Source organism: Neofelis nebulosa, chromosome 8 (assembly GCF_028018385.1).
Source record: "Neofelis nebulosa isolate mNeoNeb1 chromosome 8, mNeoNeb1.pri, whole genome shotgun sequence".
Taxonomy (NCBI): Eukaryota; Metazoa; Chordata; class Mammalia; order Carnivora; family Felidae; genus Neofelis; species Neofelis nebulosa.
The window spans coordinates 27,255,641-27,275,975 of NC_080789.1; the positions used below are offsets into that span (position 1 = coordinate 27,255,641).

General features: G+C 36.0%; 2 protein-coding genes across 5 annotated transcripts in view; one reads left to right on the top strand and one right to left on the bottom strand.

Annotated features, from left to right (window-relative positions):
- The window catches only part of MRPL42 (mitochondrial ribosomal protein L42), a 73,164-nt gene that overhangs the window by 33,485 nt on the left and 19,344 nt on the right, over positions 1-20,335 (bottom strand). For 2 of the 4 annotated variants that reach the window (XM_058741801.1, XM_058741800.1), the window contains exons 6-7: positions 20,156-20,324; positions 4,634-6,035 (exon numbers count right to left, since the gene is read on the bottom strand). The exons of 1 other annotated variant lie outside the window; for it this stretch is intronic. In XM_058741801.1, coding sequence (XP_058597784.1) covers positions 20,201-20,324 — 124 coding nt within the window. In that variant the 3' untranslated portion in view covers positions 4,634-6,035; positions 20,156-20,200. Of the gene's footprint in view, positions 1-4,633; positions 6,036-20,155; positions 20,325-20,335 lie in introns of those variants that run through there. One more of the 4 variants, XM_058741802.1, reaches the window with a different exon arrangement.
- Positions 9,626-10,123, top strand: LOC131519092 (peptidyl-prolyl cis-trans isomerase A-like). The gene has a single exon (XM_058741804.1). The coding sequence runs from the start codon at positions 9,632-9,634 to the stop codon at positions 10,121-10,123; it is 492 nt and encodes a 163-aa protein (XP_058597787.1). The 5' UTR covers positions 9,626-9,631.

The window sequence follows — 20,335 nt, forward strand, 5'->3', positions numbered from 1 at the left end:
CGGTCTCTGTGCTGGCAGCTCGGAGCCTGGAGCCTGTTTCAGATTCTGTGTCTCCCTCTCTTTGACCCTCCCCCATTCATGCTCTGTCTCTCTCTGTCTCAAAAATAAATAAATGTTAAAAAATAATAATAAAGAAAGAAATTGCATCAATAATAACCTTCCAGAATATAAAGCACCAGGCCCAGATGGATTCACTATGAATTCTACCAAACATTTAAGAGAGAAATAATACCTATTATCTACAATCTTTTTCAGAGAATAGAGCAGAGGGAATACTTCCTAACTCATTCTATGAGGCCAACATTACCCTGAGACCAAAACCAGACAAAGACATTACTAGAAAACCACTAGCTAGTATCTAAAATGAATATAGATGCAAAAATCCTCAACAAAATACTAGCAAATCAAATCTAAAAAAAAAGGTGTAAAAGAGAATTATGCACCATGATCAAATGGAACTTATGCCAGGTGTATAAGGCTAGTTCAACTTTAAAAAATCAATTAATGCAATACACTAGTATTGAAAAAGAACCAAGTGAGAGGACTGACACTGTCTGATTTCAAGACTTACTACAAAGCTACAGTCAAGGGAGTGCAGTACTAGTGAACGAGCAGACAAAATATTTCAACAGAACAGAACGGGAGAGCCTTAAAACAGAACCACATAAATACAGTCGACTGTTGACAAAGGAGTAAATGCAATACAATGAAGCAAAGAGTCTTTTCAACAAATGGAGCTGGAACAACTACAAATGCAAAAAATAATAATAATAATAATCTAGACAATGACTTTACATCCTTCATAAAAATTTACTTAAAATGGATCATACACACACACACACACACACACACACACACACACACACACACACACTAAGGGTCACAGACTTAAAGGTAAAATGCAAAACTATCAAACTCTTAGAAAATAACATGGGAGGAAGTTTAGATGATCTTGGGTTTGATGATAACTTTTCAGATACAACATCAAAGGCATGATCCATGAAAGAAAAAATTAATCAGCTAGAGTTCATGAAAATTAAAAATTTCTGCTCTGTGAAACGACAGTGTGAAGAGAATGAAAAGGCAAGCCACAGATTGGGAGAAAATATATGTAAGAGGCCTACCTGATAATAGATTAATATACAAAATATAAAAAGAACTCTTAAAACTCAACAATAACCCAATTAAATAACCTGATTAAACAAATAACCCGATTAAAACAAATAACCTAAAAAATGGGCCAAAGACCTTAACAGACACTTCAATAAAGAAGATACGCAGATGGCAAATAAGTATATGAAAAGATGCTCCACAGTCATGCATCAAAGAAATGCAAATTAAAACAATCAGATACAACTACACACCTCTAATATTAGAGTGGTCAAAATCCAAAAACACTCACATCACCAAATGCTGGTGAGAATGTGCAGCAACAGAAACTTATTCACTGTTGGTCTGAATGCAGAATGGTCCAGCCACTTTAGAAACAAGCGTGGCAGTTTCTTACAAAACTAAATTTACTCTTACCTTACAATCCAATAATCATGCTCCTTGGTATTTACTCAAAGGAGATGCAAACTTATGTCCACACTTGTGCACAGATGTTTATAGCAGCTTTATTTATCATTCCCAAATTTGGGAGTGACCAACATACCTTTCAGTAGGTGAGTGGATAAAGCATGGTATGTCCAGACAGTGGACTGTTTTTCAGCACTAAAAAGAGATTAGCTACCAAGCTATGAAAAGACATACTACTAAATGAAAGAAGCCAACCTGAAAATGCAACATTCTGTATGATTCTAACATACAACATTATGGAAAATGCGAAACTGTGGAGACAAGAAAGATCAGTGATTACCAGGGGTTAGGAAGGAAAAGAGGATAAATAGGCAGACACTAATTTTAGGGCAATAAAACTATGCTGTAGATAATATAATGGTAGAAATATGCCATTCTACATTTGTCAAAATCCACAGAAGGTACAATACCAAGAGTAAACCCTAATGTAAACTATGAACTCTGGGTGATGATGTGTCAATGTAGGTACATCAATTGTAACAAATGCATCATCCTGGTGGGTGATGGTGATAACAAGGGAAGCTATGCATGTGTGGAGACATGGAAAATACCTGTACCTCCCTTTCAATTTTGCTGTGAACCTAAAACTGTTCTAAAAAATGAAGTCTTTTTAAAAAAGGAAAAATATCCACTAGAATGTTAATAACAGCATTATTTATGTTTTATTTTATATTTGAGAGAGAGAGAGAGAATGCAAGCAGAGAAGGGGCAGAGAGAAAGAAACAGAATATGAAGCAGGCTCCAGGTTCTGAGCTGTCAGCACAGAGCCCAACGTGGGGCTCAAACTCATGAGCAGTGAGATCATAACCTGAGCCAAAGTCAGATGCTTAATCAACTGAGTCAACCAGGCACTCCAACAGCATTATTTATAATAGGGAACAAAGAGAAACAATGATTATGTCTAAAAGCAGTGAGGAAGTTAATTATGACATCCAGATTATAGAATAATATGCATTCATTAAATGAGAGTATTTAATGATATGGCAAAAAAATTCTATTAAATGAAAAAAGCAAGTTATAAAACAGCATGCATAATTAATACTGTTTTTACTCTTTGAAATATATTTATGCAGTGAAATAAGTGGGAAGAAGGGAAGCAAAAATTGAAGTGTTATCTTTACAACAGACAATTATGGGTAATTTTTATTTTCTATTTATTTTTTAATTAAAAAATAATAATGCATTATGTTTATGGTTTATAAACATTATAAGGGTGCCTGGGTGGCTCAGTCAGTTAAGTGTCCAACTTCGGCTCAGGTCATGATCTCACAGTTCATAAGTTCAAGCCCCGTGACAGGCTCTGTGCTGACAGCTGAGAGCCTGGGGCCTGCTTTGGATTCTGTCTCCCTCTCTCTCTCTGCCCTTCCCCCACTCATTCTCTCTCTCTCAAAAATGAACATTAAACATTTTTAAAAAGTTATAAACATCATTATAAAAATTAAGTGGCTCAGTAGATACTAGTTAAGTAGATACTATCATCCTTAAGAAGGGACCATTTTTTGCTGTTGGCCTAGCAAAAAGTATAATGCCTCTTCAAATGTATTAGGGGTTTGGTAAATCCTTGATGACTAGATCAACAGAATGAATAATGGCCTCAGAATATCTCAACACATAATTTCACTACTCCCATTTATTCTACTAGACATTCTTACCTAAAGAACATCCAAATAGTCTCTGGTAATTAAGCACATTGTTACTGCCTTTGGGTAAGCAGTGTTTGAATTGAACTCTAAGAGTGCCCTCTGGTGGCTCACTGACAATGCTTTTATATCAGCTTGAGGTGTCTTAATCCACCTCATCAATGGAAACATGGGAACTGGAAAATTTTTCACGACTGAATGAATTCCCTTTAAAGGACCATCCCACCTTATGCAGTTTTTAAATTTCTAGAAAAAAGGAGACAAGTAAGTGGACCTTTGCTAAAATGTTTGTGATGGTGGATAAGTTACTACCCCTGGGGTAGAGAATGGAAGGAGCAGAGAGGAAGGAGGTGATGGTGGTGATGGAATATGTACTTACTTAGCAAACTAAATAACAGCAATCCATGAAAGCCAAAATTCTAGCATCTACAGTATTAACCTGTAGTTCCAGTACAATAAAATCAAAGTTAATTCTCCAAAAATTGACATGTGGATGTGTGGTTTGGGCATCTTACAATCAAACAATCTCTATTTAGTACATCTTTGTACTTAGAAAAAAAGTTTTTAATTAATTTAATTATTCTTTATTCTTCCTACTTTTATAATGTGGCATATTTCAATCTTTGTAAAAATTTGGATATAAATCAACCAGAAAAAAATCTAATCATTTTCAAAAATATGTCACTGAACATGGCTGGTAAATATTTAAAATTTCTGATTAGTAAGTTCTATCAACATGTTTTTCTTTGCTCTTTCCCCCACATTAATATATTAATGATAAAAGGAAGCCACTTAAAAACATTTCCTTTTGGTAACAGAGGGTGGCCATTATTACTTCCTTAATCCTTTCCTATTTATTATTCCTTACATTTTTACTGAATACATGAAACTTCAGAGAGAGTTCCTCTATTAAAAGAACTAGATTAAAGAATAGACTTGGGGCACCTGGGTGGCTCAGTCGGTTAAGCGTCCGACTTCGGCTCAGGTCACGATCTCGCGGTATGTGAGTTCGAGCCCCGCGTCGGGCTCTGTGCTGACAGCTCAGAGCCTGGAGCCTGTTTCAGATTCTGTGCCTCCCTCTTTCTCTGACCCTCCCCCATTCATGCTCTATCTCTCTCTGTCTCAAAAATAAATAAACGTTTAAAAAAAAAATAGACTTTTTATTTTATTTTTTAAAAGTTTTTATTTTGAGAGAGAGAGAGCACGTGTGCACATGTCAGGGAGGGGCAGAGAGAGAGGGAGACAGAAAATCTCAAGCAGCTTCATGCTGTCAGTGCAGAGCCTGATGTGGGGCTCAAACTCATAAACTGAGATTTGGGATTATGACTTGAGCCAAAATGCAGAGTCAGACACTTAACCGACCAAGCCACCCAGGCATCCCAAAACAACAGACTTTAAATAAGTTTTCATTTCAATGAATTTCATTTCAATTTTACTTCAATGAAATCATTTTCCACATCAGATTTTAAAATATCACAAATATTTTACAAGTTTCAATAAAGCACCTTTCCACCTTCTTAAAAGATTCCTCACGTCCTAAACAGAAATCACAGGGGCAGCAATGCCATTAAGGATCACATATAAGGTGGTAGTGACAACCAACAGCAAAATAATCAATTAACATTCTCATCACACTAGTGATATTAACATTTTAACCACAGAGTTGCATGTGTTCTGAAGCTAGCATAATTTCTAAAACAGCCAGAAAAAAAAAAAAAATTAAAACAAATTCTATAATATCCTTTCTAGGAAAGGACATTCTTAGGTAAAAGAAAATAACCCTTTGTCACTGTAATGCACAGTAGAAAGGCTCTGGAACCAGACCATTTGGATCCTGGCTCTCCCACTCCACTTGCTAGGTAAGTGGAGTTCAAAGTCACTTGGCCTTACCTATAAAGTAGGAATGATGATCTTTCTTCAAAGGATTATTGTGAGAATTTAATAATAATGTATATATATGTAAAGGACCTAGCAAGCAGTAGAAACTAATTAAAATGTAACTACAGTTAACCCCTGAACAAAGGGGTTAGGGGTACCAATCCCCATTGCAGTCAAAAATGCATGTCTAACTTTTGACTCCCCAAAACTTTAATTACTAATAGCCTATGATGACTGGTAGCCTCACCGATTAACATAATTGATTAACATGTATTTTGCATGTTATATGTATTTTATATTTTTATATTGTTACAATAATGCTGGGGAAAAGAAAATGTTACTAAGAAAATCTTAAGAGAAAATACATTTACAGTACTGTACTATATTTATCAAAAAAAATTCTGTGTATAAGCAGACCACTTCAAACTCATGTGGTTCAAGGGTCAACTAGAATTTATTTCCTAGAAGCCACAAGAAAGAAAACATCATAACATTTATTTTCTGGGTGGACCCCATGAGTTTCTTTCCAAAGGCAATTAAAAAATCTCCCTGTGAAGGAGAACCATGCACATTTTTATGAATCATATTTATACTACTAACAATATTTGGCTGATAATGTAAAAATACTTAATCACAACTAGATACATAAAAATAAATGGTATACCTTAATATCTCAAAGGCAAGATAAGATGAAGTAGGTTTCTGCATATAATAATGTCAAATCCACAATTACGTAAGATATATAAAGAAATTGACATTCTAAGACATTCTAAGACATAAAAAGACATTTTATTATTGTTTTGCTACATAACAGTGAATACACTCAATTGCATTTTCTCAAATGGCAAATAAGACACAAGATAACATCTCTTTGATTCCTGAAAACCTCAATATCATCTGTCTTTTGGAGGATCCAGTTTCCTACGACGTCTATGATACCTTGAAAAGAAGAAAATATTTAAGATATTATTTTAGTAAATGTTAACTGTTCCTGATAAAAATATAAAATTTCTATGATTAGTTTGCTGTTCATTAGCACTCAATGAAATCAACAAAACCTAATACATATATACACATATACGCTGTTAGATATAGTTTATACATACTTAGCTAGATAAATATTTCTTAATAGGAAGCCACATTTCCCCACTGTGGGAATTGTTTTCTACTAATTAAGCATTTTGGAAAGGATTTTGCAGCTGTTGAGGTTAATTTCAATATGGTAACCTGGGTAATTAATCCTTAATTAAAAACGAATAATTGTCTTTATCGTAAAGAAACAGCACATCATGAACGTGCTGAGCATGCTCTATCAAAGTTTTATTCAAAAGGCAATGTCTTTCCCTACATGGAGCCCTCTTAAGCTACAAAATTATATTTTAATATACAATAGGATACAATCAGTAATATGTTTACAGAAAAATGTACAAGGTCACAAAAAAATGAAAGAAATGCAAATTCAAAGTGAGGAATCTTTTACTTGTTTTTGCAATCACAAATATTTTAAAAAATCATAATTCCCAACCCAAGCACAGGTGTGATGAAATAAGCACCATCAGACATGATTGGTTAAAGTATTAATTGGTAAAATACTCAGGAAAAGCAGTGTGGCAATATATGTATCAAAAAACTTTTTAAAATAGTCTTTACTTTTGATCTAGTAATTCCTCTTCTGGAAATCTATTCTAAAACACATAGAAAAATAGTTAAAATATTAACTATTTTAATACTAAAATATATTAAATATTTAAATATTAAATATTAATCAGGGAGGGGGAGATACAGGATGCACATTTACATATACAGTAGGATTAAGACCATATAAAAATAGGCAAACTAAGAAAACTCATTAAAAGAGAAATATGAAATGCATGGTTACCAGTGATTGAGTCATTTTACCATGAAGAATTTTTCTTTTTGCTTCTTTGCATTTCCTTATTTTCTGTCTTAAGAGAATTTCTGCATAGAGTACATGTGTTTATGGTGATGAGTTCTCTTCAAAAATTCCCTTTAGGCCAGATTTTGGCAAGTTGGCCTGAGTTATTTACTTTTTTGCTAATATGGAAACCCAATGTAAGGATTTCTATACCATAAATAGTAAGCCATGTATCTTGCGCTCTTTAGCTGTGATTAAGATATCAAAAGCATTCTTTTTGCTTATCTTATGGTTTCATATGGGCACGTTTCCTATACGTTGTTTTTTTATACTGATTTTTTGAAAATTGACAAAACACAGAAATTAAGTTGATAAAATGAAGTACATCTATCTACAATAACACAGAACATTAAGTTGCAGAATAATATACATATAGTGTAATATACATATATTTTCTACATGTACTTATACTGGCACAGAAAAAACTCACCATTTTCTTTTTTTTTTTTTTTTTTTTTTTAATTTTTTTTTCCCCAACGCTTTTTATTTATCTTTGGGACAGAGAGAGACAGAGCATGAACAGGGGAGGGGCAGAGAGAGAGGGAGACACGGAATCGGAAACAGGCTCCAGGCTCTGAGCTGTCAGCACAGAGCCTGACGCGGGGCTCGAACTCACAGGCCGCGAGATCGTGACCTGGCTGAAGTCGGACGCTTAACCGACTGCGCCACCCAGGCGCCCCAAAACTCACCATTTTCTTAAGGTCTCCAGTTATATGCCAGATAGTCAAGGTTTTACTAGTGCCACCCTGAAAGGTGGGGTCTCTCAAAGCAACTAGTCACCAGAACAGGGGTTTGGGAAGTCACAATTTCTTAGGATGCATGAATTTCAATTTCTGCTACAATCACTAGCCAGAAGCAAGCACCTTGATTATAGGGTGCCCTTATAACTTACCATTCAGACCTGGACTCTTGAGAGAATTAAAAACCCACCCTATTAATAATTAACAAAACAATGAAACCAAGACTCTTCCTGGAAAACCAAGACATATTGTTACCCTTCTTCAACTACACAATGATTCAGTGACATCTGAAATACTTGTCCACAGTTCTTAATCGAGAGCAGAACTTTATCTCCTGGTTCAAACCACAGCTGGATGTTCAAATCTGTTTCCTACTGATGGTAGTAACTAATTTTTGTGGGCTCCATGGAAAAATATTAAAATAGTTATTTAAATAAAGTAGTACTGCTATTCATACATTTATAGGATTGCCCTATATTTTGAGAAATTTCAAATTATTTTCAAATCCTTACTTTCCCTCCAGCCTTTCAATCCTTCCATCCTTCTTTCTTTCAACATAACTTGACATCTAGTAGTGCTGTTAGCTTACTATCTGCTTTTTTAAGAGGTATTATGAGAATGAGTATCATTTATTCATTCATTTATTTCTAAATATGTGGACATCTACTATGTGCCGGGCACTACTTCTAGGTGCTCAGAATTCTGTAGTACACAAAACAAGACAAAATCTCCACCCTCATAAAGCTGACATTCCAGTGCAGGAGACAGGAAAACAAGTAAGTTAGCCAGGGAAGGTTTCAGAAAGAAAAAACCCAAAGTGAGAAAGCTAGCTTTGCTGATACCAGCAAGAGAATTCTACAGAGACTGAACAGCAAGTATAAGGGCTTTGAAGGAAAGGTATGTTCAAGGAACAGCAAAAAGGCCACGTGGCTGGAACAGAGTGAACAAGGAAGAGAACAAAAGAAAATGAGAATGGAGATGTAATGGAGGATCAGATCACACACGTTCTTATACGTAATAGTTAAGGTCTTTAGCTTTTTTTCTGGGTAAGATGGGAAACTGTTGGAAGGTTTTCAACAGAAAAATTGTAAGAACTAAGTGAAATTTTAACAGGGTTACTCTGGCAATGTGCTAACAACAGACAGTAGGGAAGCAAAGCAGAAGCAGGGAGACTAGTTAAGAAGTGACTTCAAAAAATCAGGCAAAGGGTGGTCACATGGAGCAGGATGGTGGCAGAAGGAATGGTGATAAATGGTCAAATGTGGACACATTTTGGGAGACAGAGCTAACAGGATTTGCTGAGAGACCATACGCTGGGTGTGAGACAAAGAGAAGAATCAAGAATGGCACCAAGGTTTCTGGCCCAAGCAATGAGAAGAATGGAGCTAGCATTAACTGAGATAGGGAAGGCTGCAGGAGAAGCTGGTTTGTGGCGGACCATTAGAAGCTCAGTTAGAGACATATTAAGTTAGGGTTGCCTATTAGACATGTGGATATACAGTTGGAGCTGGATATACAGTTCTGGTGATCAAGGAACAGGGCTTGGCCAGAGATTAAACGGGGAGCTATCAGGGATGCCTAGGTCACTCAGTCAGTTAAGGTCAGACTCTTGATTTCAGCTCAGGTCATGAGTCTCAGGTCTGAGTTTGTGAGATTGAGCCCTTCATCGGGCTCTGCACTGACAGCATGGAGCCTGCTTGGGATTCTCTCTCTCCCTCTCTCTGCCCCTCCCCCACACAGGTGCTGGTGCTCTCTCTAGCTCTCTCTCAAAATAAATAAATAAAGTTAAAAAAAAAAAAAAAAAAAGAATTGGGGCTTTGCAGATGCCACCACCCTGGAGCCACCCATGCTGCCCAGCCATGGTCAACCCCAGCATGTTCAACATCTCCATGGATGGTGAGCCCTTGGGCTCCATCTCCTTCAAGCTGTTTGCAGACAAAGTTCCAAAAATGGCAGAGAACTTCCATGCTCTAAGCATTGGGGAGAAAGGACTTGGTTATAAAGGTTCCTGCTTTCACAGGATTATTCCGGGATTTATGTGCCAGGGTGGTGACTTCACATGTCATGATGGCACTGGCAGCAGGTCCATCTATGGGGAGAATTTTGATGATGAGAGTTTCATCCTGAAGCACACAGGTCCTGGCATCTTGTCCATGGCAAATGCTGGACCCAACACAAACAGTTCCGAGTTTTTCACGTGCACTGCTAAGACTGAGTGGTTGGATGGCAAGCATGTGGTGTCTGGCAAGTTGAAGGAGGGCATGAATATTGTGGAAGCCATGAGGCATTTTGGGTCCAGAAATGGCAAGACCAGCAAGAAGATCACCACTGCTGACTGTGGACAAATCTAAAAAATTTGACTTGTGTTTTACCTTAACTACTAGACCATTCCTTCTGTAGCTTGGGAAAGCAACCCTCCACCTCCATCTGTCAAAATCTCCTATAATGTTTGTGTTCTTGCAGCAGTTTCACGGGTTCCATGTTTTCCTTACTCCCCTCCAAGTCTAGCTGGATTCAGAGTGAAGATTATGATAATGAAGTAAAAGTTAAACAACAACAACAACAACAACAAAAAAGAGAGTTGGGAGCCATCAGCATACAGAAGATATTTAAAGCCATGAGACTGGATAAAATCACTATCTTGGAAAATGGGACAGAAAAGAAGAGAGAACCAAGGACTGATCTTTGGGCACTCCAAAATTTATTGATAAAGGATATGAAAAGGAATCAGTAGGAGAAACTAGGCTAGTATATGAACTTTAGATATATATAAATAGTTTCAATGAAGCTATTAAGGTTGAATTAATGAGAAAAATAACAGATAACCCAAATACAACTATTAGGGACTCTGTAACACTGCTAAAATGATGTGTTTTGGAAAGAGTTATAACAGAAAGAATGTTCCATCACTTCTGATGTTTTTCATGCCAACTGAGGAAGACTGAAAGGGAAAACATCCTGTACACAAATGCTATACATAAGGGCACAGATGATATACTTGCTTCCTGAGTACTAGCAACCCTAAAGGCCAACAGGAGATACTGTAGGGGCTGCTGTGCAGGGCAAAGCCACTCAGAATCAGGTCCTCAACAACTATTTACGAAGGAGATATCTAATGCAAACTGCTGTTGAGAATACGGAAAAAAAATGGATTTGCATAATGGGTATCCTTCAAAGAACATGTTCAAAGCCCCATGACGTCAGGTGAATATGATGTAATAGCTAAGCTAGTTTAATTTGTTTTCATACCTGTAATATTATCAAACAGGAAGTAGCAGGAACCACATGGTTATCTATTAAAATCAACCTCGGCACAAATGAATATAAAAATAGTCATTCAGGCAAAGGCAAAACATAAGGAACTAAAAGTTCGATTTAACTGCACACCCAGTGTCCTGGGTTTCCTCATTATCTACCTCCCACACTAAAAATTTAAATAGTTCTGGCACTCAATCTCAGCATTAAGCTCAAACCTAGGAAGAATCTTTGAATTGCCTTCCCAAAGTAAGTAGGATCACCAGGATTAGGAAAAGGCAAAAAGCAATTCACAAATTTCACAGTAACAATATTAACTTTAGATTTCCAGATTTGAGATAATCTAATCACCAATGTTTTTGGCCACTGAGCTATTTCGGCATCGAATGCATACAGTCACACTACCTACAACCCACCCACTTTGGGGGAGGCCATTAATTAAATGTATGTAGGTTCAGGACTGAATGAAGTGAGGCAACACCCTGGGATCATAAAGCCACTGCTGACCTTGATTAAGAATTTGATAATAAGAAACAACTTACTCTACCTGTGACCCTATCAAATAAAATAAAAATTGAATAAACTCACATAACTTGATAGCTAAACTCTGGGAATAAAACTTCTAAGAATCACTGAGAAATTTACCAGTGGACCTTCCCCAAAACTATCATAAATAAAGTACCATTCAAAAAAAAAACTGAACATCTTCAAGAAGCTGTGGACATAATTAGTAAGATATATTTCATCAGACAGCAACTGAGTACCCACACACTGTATTAAGAATACTGTATTAGAGATCATGTGGAAAACTACAAAAGATGTATTCCTGATGAAGAGAAAATAGTCTAGAGCAGGAGATGTAGACAAAAAATTACCCATAAATACAAATATAACATTAACATATATCCAGCCATCTATGGTTATATATAGTTGTGCTAACAGGGAAACTATTAGCTGTGTGTGTGTGTGTGTGTATAACTATGTGCTATAGTCAAAATGACTATAATCAAGTTAAATTTCATGGAAAAAGTAAGCTAAGAGCAAATGGCAGAAAAATGAAAGTACCAAAAATCAAAGGAAACAGCATTTAAGATGGCTTGACTGAAATGAAAAGTCAGATTGGACAAAAAAGTAAAACCCAAAGTAAAATTCTACTTCTAAGAAACCCACTTGAAATATAAAGACACAGAGGGGCGCCTGGGTGGCTCAGTCGGTTAAGCGTCCGACTTCAGCCAGGTCACGATCTCGCGGTCCGCGAGTTCGAGCCCCGCGTGGGGCTCTGGGCTGATGGCTCAGAGCCTGGAGCCTGCTTCTGATTCTGTGTTCCCCTCTCTCTCTGCCCCTCGCCCGTTCATGCTGTGTCTCTCTCTGTCTCAAAAATAAATAAACGTTAAAAAAATAATAATAAAAAAATAAAATAAAGACACAGATAGGTTAAAAGTAAAAGAAAAGAGGGGTGCCTGGGTGGCTCAGTCGGTTGAGCGTCCGACTTCAGCTCAGGTCACCATCTCGCGGTCCGCGAGTTTGAGCCCCGCGTCGGGCTCTGGGCTGATGGCTCAGAGCCTGGACCCTGCTTCGGATTCTGTGTCTCCCTCTCTCTCTGCCCCTCCCCCGTTCATGCTCTGTCTCTCTCTGTCTCAAAAATAAATAAACGTTAAAAAAAAAAAAAAATTTTTTTAATAAAAATTTAAAAAAAGTAAAAAAAAAAAAAAAAAAGTAAAAGAAAAGAGGGGCACCTGGGTGGCTCAGTCAGTTAAGCATCCAACTCTTGGTTTTGGCTCAGGTCATAATCTCATGGTTCATAAGCTAGAGCCTCACATTGGACTCTGCTGACAGTGCAAAGCCTGCTTGAGATTCTCTCTCTCCCTCTCTCTCTGTCTCTCCTGCACTCACTCTCTCTCTCTCTCTCTCTCTCAAAATAAATAAACTTAAAAAAAAAGTAAAGGAACATAAACAGATCATGTAAATGATAATCAAAATAAGTCTGGATAGGCTATATTAATACTAGACAAATTATCCTTCAGAATAAGAAATATTACCAGCAATAAATAAGAAGACTTCAGGGGTGCCTGGTTGGCTCAGTCAGTTAAGTGTCCGACTCTTGCTTTCAGCTCAGGTCATGATCTCACTGTTCATGGGTTCAAGCCCCACATAAGACTCAGCACTGATAGTACAGAGCCTGCTTGGGATTCTCTGTCTCCCTCTCTCTCTGCCCCTCCTCTGCTCTCCCTCTCTCTCTCAAAAATAAGTAAACATTACAAAAAAAAAAAAGACTTCATAAAGATAAAGGTGTCAATTCATCAAGAAGCTACAATAACAAATGTATATACAATTAATAACACAGTTTCAAAATCTATGAAGACAAATAGAATCAGGAGAAGAAATAGAAGAATCCACAAATATAGCTGTAGATTTCCATATCATTCTAATAATAACTGATTAAATAGAAAATTAGTAAGGGTATAGAAAACTTGAACCACACTCCCAGCCAAGTAGACCTAACTGATATTTTTAGAATACTACCAGCGGCAATGGCAGAATATACACCTACTTTTCAAATGTATGTGAAACATTCACCAAGACAGACTATAATCTGGGCCATAAAACAAACCTTAATCAATTTAAAGACTGAAATCATATAAAGTATGTTTTGTGATCACAACAGAATTAAACTAGAAACCACTAACAGAAAAGTAACCCATGGTTCAAAGAAGAAATCATAAGAGAAATTAGAAAACATTTTGAACTAAATGAAAGTGAAAACATATCAAAATTTGTGGGATGCAGCTAACGCAGTGCTTAACAGGAAATTTATAGCATTAAAAGATTAAATTAAAAAAGAAGACAGGTGGGGCGCCTGGGTGGCTCAGTTGGTTAAGCGTCCAACTTCAGCTCAGGTCATGATCTCACAGGTCTGTGAGTTCGAGCCCCGCGTCAGGATCTGTGCGGACAGCTCAGAGCCTGGAGCCTGCTTCGGATTCTGTGTCTCCCTGTCTCTCTGCCCCTCCCCCATTCATGCTCTGTCTCTGTCTGTCTCAAAAATAAATAAACATTAAAAAAAAATTTATAAAAAAGACAGGTTTCTAAACAATAAGCCTTTAGAAACTAGAAAAGGAACTAATTACATCCAGGGTAAGCAGAAGGAAGGAAATAACAAGGGTCAAAAATAGAAAACAGAAAGACAACAGAATCAATTAAACCAAAAGCTGACTCTCAAAAACCTCAACAAAATAACAATACCAGGAATGAGAGAAGTGACATCACCACACTAGTGTAGCAGTGTGTATAATAAAGGAATATTATAAACTATGTGCAAATAAATTCAATAATTTAGGTGAAATGGGCAAATCCCTTGAAAGATACAAACTACCAAAGCTTACTCAAAAAGAGAGAAATTAAACAGCCCTATCTATCAAGCACAGAAATTGAATGCAGTGAGAAATCTTTTCACAAAGAAAATCCCATATCTAGATGATTTCACTAGTAAATTCTAACATTAAGAAATAATACCTATTCTGGGAATGCAAGCTGGTGCAGCCACTCTGGAAAACAGCATGGAGGTTCCTCAAAAAGCTAAAAATAGAACTACCCTATGACCCAGCAATTGCACTACTTGGTATTTATCCATGGGATATAGGTGTGTTGTTTTGAAGGGACACATACACCCCAATGTTTATAGCAGCACTATCAATAGCCAAAGCATGGAAAGAGCCCAAATGTCCATTGATGGATGAATGGATAAAGAAGATGTGGTGTATGTATACACACGCACGTGCACACACACACACACACACACACACACACACACACACACAATGGACTATTACTCAGCAATCAAAAAGAATGAAATCTTGCCATTTCCAACTATGTGGATGGCACTGAAGGGTATTATGCTAAGTGAAATTAGTCAGACAAAAATCGTATGACTTCACTCATATGAGGACTTTAAGAGACAAAACAGATGAACATAAGGGAAGGGAAACAAAAATAATATAAAAACAGGGAGGGGGACAAAACAGAAGAGACTCATAAATATGGAGAACAAACTGAGGGTTACTGGAGGGGATGTGGGAGGGGGGGATGGGCTGAATGGGTAAGGGGCATCAAGGAATCTACTCCTGAAATCATTGTTGTGCTATATGCTAATTTGGATGTAAATTTTAAAAAATAAAAAATAAAACAAGTTAAAAAAAAAGAAAAGAAATAATACCTATTCTAAGGTATTCTTCCCAAAAACTGAAGAGGAGGGAATACTACCAAACCCACTCTGTTGCAGGCATTACTCTGAAACCAAAACCCGACAAAGATATTATAAATCTATAGGCCAGTATCCCTAATAAACAAAGATGTAAAAAATCCACAACAAAATTTTAGCAAATCAAATCCAAACAATACATTAAAAAAAAATAATATATCATGGGGCGCCTAAGTGGCTCAGTCGATTAAGTGTCCAACTTCGGCTCAGGTCATGATCTCGCCGTTTGTGAGTTCGAGCCCAGCATTGAGCTCTGTGCTGACAGCGCAGAGCCTGAGCCTGCTTTGAGTTCTGGGTCTCCCTCTCTCTCTCTCTGCCTTTCCCCTGCTCATGCTCTGTGTCTGTCTGTCTTTCTCTCAAAAATAAATAATAGATAGATAGATAGATAGATAGATAGATAAAGTAACCATAACCAAGTGAAGTTTAGCCCAGGAATGAAAGATTGGTACAACATTTAAAGTCATTCAATATAATTCATTATATGAGTAAAAAAGAAAAACCAAATGATCATCTTAATAAGTACAGAAAACAGCATCTAACAAAATTCAACACCCATTCGCGATAGAATCTCTCCATATGAGGAAAAGAAGGATTTTTCTCAACCCGATAAAGGGCATCTATAAAGACCCATACTGAACATCACACTTAATGTTTAAAGGCTCAATGTTTTCCCTCACTAAAACTGGAAAAAAGGCAATGATGTCCATTCTCAACACTTCTATCGCAACATTGTATATAAGATCCTAAGCAGCACACTAAGGCAAGAAAAAGAAATAAAAAGCATAAAGATTGTAAAAGGAAAAGTAAAATTGTCTTTATTCAATGATACATGATCATCTAAATAGAAAATCCTAAGGAATATATTTAAAAAGCTACTAGAACTTCTCAAGATCACAAGAGACAACATCAGTAAACAAAAATCAACCACACTTCTACAACAAAACTGTATTACAAACAAAAAACCTTGGAAATTGAAATTAAAAACCCAATACTATTTATAATGGTATTAAAACTATGAAATATTTGAAATAAATTTAACAAAAATGTAGAATATTCATACACTGCAAATTATATAAAACACTATTAAGTGAAAAAATTTTAAAGACCTAAATAAATGAAGAAATACACTATTTTAACGGATAAAGAGATTCGATATCATTATGACAAGAATTCTCCTGAAATTGATCTAGAGACAGGATACAATCTCCTTCAAATCCCAGCAGGCTTTTTATCAAAACTGATAAGCTGATTCTAAAATTTATATGGAAATCTAAGAGACCTAAGATTGCTGAGACAACTTTGAAAAAAAGAACAAAATTAGAGGACTTTACCTGATTTCAAGACTTCCTTAAAGCTATTTAGCCAAAACAGAGTGGTATTGAAAAGACAAACAACAGACCAAAATAAGAGATGCCAAGACCCACATATATTGTCAACTGAGTTTCAACAAAGTTGCTAGGGCAATTCAGTGGTGAAAGACAGTATATTTAACTAATGGTGTTGGAGCAACACACACACACACACACACACACACACACACACACACACGCCAAAAATATGAACCTCAAGTTATACCTCACACCATATATAAAAATTAACTGTAAATGGATAATACATCTAAATATTAGAGCTAATTATAAAACTTCTAGAAGAAAACACAGGAGAAAGTATTAGTGATCTTGGGTCAAGCAAAGATTTTTTAAGTAGTATGTAAAAAGCCTGAATTAAATGGAAAAATTTGTAAACTGGATTTCATCACAATTTTAAAAACTTGATCTTCAAAAAACACTATTAAAGAAATAAAAAAGCAATCCACAGACAAAAATATTTGCAAGACATATATCTCACAAAGGACTTTGATCCACAAGTTTTATACCATAGTAAGACAATTAATCTGCTTTTTAAAAATAGCCAAAAGCTGTTTATAGATATTTCACCAAAAACAAACAAATAAACCCCCACCCCCCAAACAAACAAAAAAAAACCCTGCCAAATGTATATATGGCCCATAAACACATGAAAAGATGCTAAAAATCATTAGCAGTTAGGGAAACATAAATTTAAAACACAGTGAAATGTTACTACTTATCCAACAGAATGATTAAAGTTAAAAAGACTAGTAATACCAAGTGTTGGGGAGGATGTGGAACACTAGAACTGTCAGTGGGAATGAAAGATGGTTCAGCTACTTTGACAGTGTCTTATGAATTTAAACATGTCCTTATCCTATGACCAACTAATCCTAACCCTAGGTATTTACCCAAGAGAAATGAAAATATGTCAATACAATGACTTGTACTTGAACATTTATGCAGCTTTATTCAAAGCAGCCCCAATGGAAAGAATCCAAAATGTCCATTAACTGGTGAATAGATAAAAAAATTGTGGTTTATCCATATGAGAATGTTATTCAAAAATAAAAAGGAATAAACTATTGGTAACATAACAACAAAGATAAATCTCACAAGCATTGTAAGTGAAAAAAGCCAGACTTTACAAAAGGCTCCAGACTGTATAATTCCATTTACATGAAATTCTAGAAAGGGCAAACATGAAATTCTACAAATTCAGGAAATTTTAAAAAGTGATAGGAAGGAGATCAGTGACTGCCAGGGTGGAGATTAAAGGGAAGACACTGACTGCAAAAGAGCATGAGAACTTTTTGGGGGTGATGTAACAGTCTTTATTATGCTCGTGGTAGTAATCATACAACTGTACATAAATTTGTCAAAACTCATCACAGTGTATACTTAAAACCAGTGAATTTTTCTGTACGTAAATTATACCTCAAAAGAGTTTATCTAAGATAAAATGCTTTAAAAAGAGTTAAGAGGAAAACTATGAGTAGGAGACAATATTAATAATTGTCATTACCATATTATCACTAAGCATATATTATATGCCAGGTGTTTAACTTATATGATCATATTTTATCTCAAAACCACCATGCAGTATTTACCCAAAGAATATAAAAAACACTAACTTGCAAAGATATATGTACCCCTATGTTTACTGTGACATTACTTACATATCCAAGTTATAGAAGCAACCCAAATAAATATCTATGTATATACAGACGAGTAGATAAAGATGTAGTATATATATTTTCTTTCTTTTTTTTTTTTGTAGTATATATATTTTCAATGGACTATTACTCAACCACAGCAACAACATGGATGGATCTACAGGATATACACTGCTAAGTGAAATAAATCAGAGAAAGAAATACCATATAATTTCACTCATTATGTGGAATTTAAGAAACAAAACCAACGTACAAAGAAAAAAGAGACAAACCAAAAAACAGACTCTTAAACAGAGAACTGATGGTTACCAGAGGGGAGGTGGAGTGCGGGGCAGGAGGGGGATGGCGGAACAGATGAAATAAAGGGGATTAAAAGTGTATTTATCATGATGAGCACTGAGTAATGTACAGAATTGTTGAATCACTATATTGTACACCTGAAACTAATATAACAATGCATTAATTATACTGGAATTAAATTAATTTTTAAAAACCACCAGGCAAATTAGGCATTATTTCTATTTTCTTTAATAAATAACAAGATTAAATAAAGAGCTAATAACTAGCAGAGGGAAGATGATTTGAGTAAACCCAGGCCCCTTTAAAACAAAGCCATACACTCAGAAAAGAGTTTTACTTTACTAGAGTTTAAAAAGCACAATATTGAGTATGAGATAGGTCTATTCATATAAGAAGGGTTTAACAGTGCTTACCTATGGGACACAGGACATGAGTAAGTATAAAGAAAATTTCTACCTTATACTTTAAAATAATGCATTGTTTAAAAATACTTTAAACAAACATTTTATATCTGTTAATACACACTTATTTAAAAAGATATTATATATCCCCAATTATTAAATTCATAATGGGTCCTAGTCTTTTGATTGCCATAACCTAAAAATTGTGAAATATTTAGTAAAATATCCTTCTATACATGCCTAATGTTTAAGAAGAGCTCAATGACATCTAGAAATCAACACTTGAAAAATGGCTTATGTTAATCCAAAATAAATATTTAGACAACAAATAAATACTTGTTGAATGATTAGTGATCACACCTCAGCTTATTTAAAATTCTGAAAGATGATGCATCACACAAGGACAACGCCTACAAGTAAAAATTTTCTTTATACACATAAGCTAGTATCTGAAGTTTTTCTGCTAAACTATTAGGAGAGGGGCACCTGGGTGGCTCAATTGGTTAAGTGTCCAATGTCAGCTCAGGTCATGATCTCACAGCTTGTGGGTTCGAGCTCCATGTCGGGCTCTGTGCTGACAGCTTGGAGCCTGGAGCCTGCTTTGGATTCTGTGTCTCCCTCTCTCTCTGCCCCTCCCCTACTCATGCTCTGTCTCTCTCAAGAATAAACATTTAAAAAAAAAAAAAAGGGGGCGCCTGGGTGGCGCAGTCGGTTAAGTGTCCGACTTTAGCCAGGTCACAATCTCGCGGTCCGTGAGTTCGAGCCCCACGTCAGGCTCTGGGCTGATGGCTCGGAGCCTGGAGCCTGTTTCCGATTCTGTGTCTCCCTCTCTCTGCACCTCCCCCATTCATGCTCTGTCTCTCTCTGTCCCAAAAATAAATAAAAAACGTTGAAAAAAAAAAAAAACTAAACTATCAGGAGAGATATTGGGATAATCAACTGCATCTAATTGAAGTCTGCTTACAACTGCAGAACCTAGTAATCCTGATGGGACATGACATACCAGGAGATTAAATTAATTAGCAGTCAAAAGCTAATTAGCAGTAATGATTAAAAAAGTAAATAAGATTAAATATAGGTGGGATACTAGACATAAAAGTATGAGTATAACATGCATGGTTTTAAGAGTCTGTACTGGTCTTCTTACCTTCAATTTTGTCCCCTTTAAGTCCCCTTTACAAGATTTTCATAACTACAGTAATTTGGTTATAAACAAAAGATGCCAAAAGATTACAGCAGTATGGAACATGCCGGGAGAAAACAGGTAGTGAAAGCCATTACAGAAGAATTTCAAGATAGGGCCTGAACTAAAATATCTGGATAATGA

Excerpts from the sequence above, each read along its gene's own strand:
- LOC131519092 (XM_058741804.1), top strand. The coding sequence starts at position 9,632 with ATGGTCAACCCCAGCATGTTCAACATCTCCATGGATGGTGAGCCCTTG.